The following is a 652-nucleotide window of genomic DNA, read 5'->3' on the forward strand; positions in this document are numbered from 1 at the left end:
CTGGGGACATATACCTTTAGCTGGTGGGGCCTTTGGTTTTTTGGGGATAACCACGGACACTTTCTTTTCTGGGACAATCTCTTCAGGAGCTTCAGGCACTTGAAAGATATTAGTATTTTTTATAATTAGGGATTATATTGTTCAGCAGAGACATAAAAATATTTTAAGTAACAAAGAAAAGACATTCATCTTTCGAAGTTACTTGACTAGTGACATATACCTTTAGCTGGTGGCACATCTGACTTTTTGGGGACAGCCACAGGTATTTTCTTTTCAGGGATGACTTCTTGGGTCACTTCAGGTACTTTAAAGATATTAGTATTTTATACTTAGAGGTTTTGCAGCTTATAAAAAATTAGTTTCAATAACAGAAGACAAGACCCTCTTCCTCCCTCTCTCTTTCTCTCTCTGAATTAGTTTATCAGTGACCTATACCTTTAGCAGGTGGGGCTTCTGGCTTTTTGGGGACAGCTATAGGCACTTTCTCTTCAGGGAAAACTTCTTCGGGAGGTTCAGACACTTCAAAGATATTAGTAATTTTAAAATTAGGAGCTGTGAAGGTCAGTAAAAAGGTCAATATGATTTTCAAGAGTGGAGGACAAGACAATTTTCTTTCATAATTACTTCACTGGTGACAGATACCTTTAACAGG

At 37.6% G+C, this 652-nt stretch overlaps 1 protein-coding gene across 50 annotated transcripts in view; it reads right to left on the bottom strand.

Annotated features, from left to right (window-relative positions):
- The window catches only part of TTN (titin), a 324,829-nt gene that overhangs the window by 145,404 nt on the left and 178,773 nt on the right, over window positions 1-652 (bottom strand). For 39 of the 50 annotated variants that reach the window (XM_069068526.1, XM_069068527.1, XM_069068543.1 and 36 more), the window contains 3 exons: window positions 436-519; window positions 221-304; window positions 15-98 (listed from right to left, as the gene is read on the bottom strand). In XM_069068526.1, the coding sequence (XP_068924627.1) occupies window positions 15-98; window positions 221-304; window positions 436-519 (252 nt within the window). The remainder of the gene's footprint in view (window positions 1-14; window positions 99-220; window positions 305-435; window positions 520-652) is intronic. The other 11 variants (XM_069068552.1, XM_069068515.1, XM_069068502.1 and 8 more) reach the window with 4 other exon arrangements.

The sequence above is a fragment of the Petaurus breviceps genome, unplaced genomic scaffold (genome assembly GCF_028583685.1).
Source record: "Petaurus breviceps papuanus isolate PSGF00001 unplaced genomic scaffold, PetGlider_PUasm1.0 90763, whole genome shotgun sequence".
Taxonomy (NCBI): domain Eukaryota; kingdom Metazoa; phylum Chordata; class Mammalia; order Diprotodontia; family Petauridae; genus Petaurus; species Petaurus breviceps.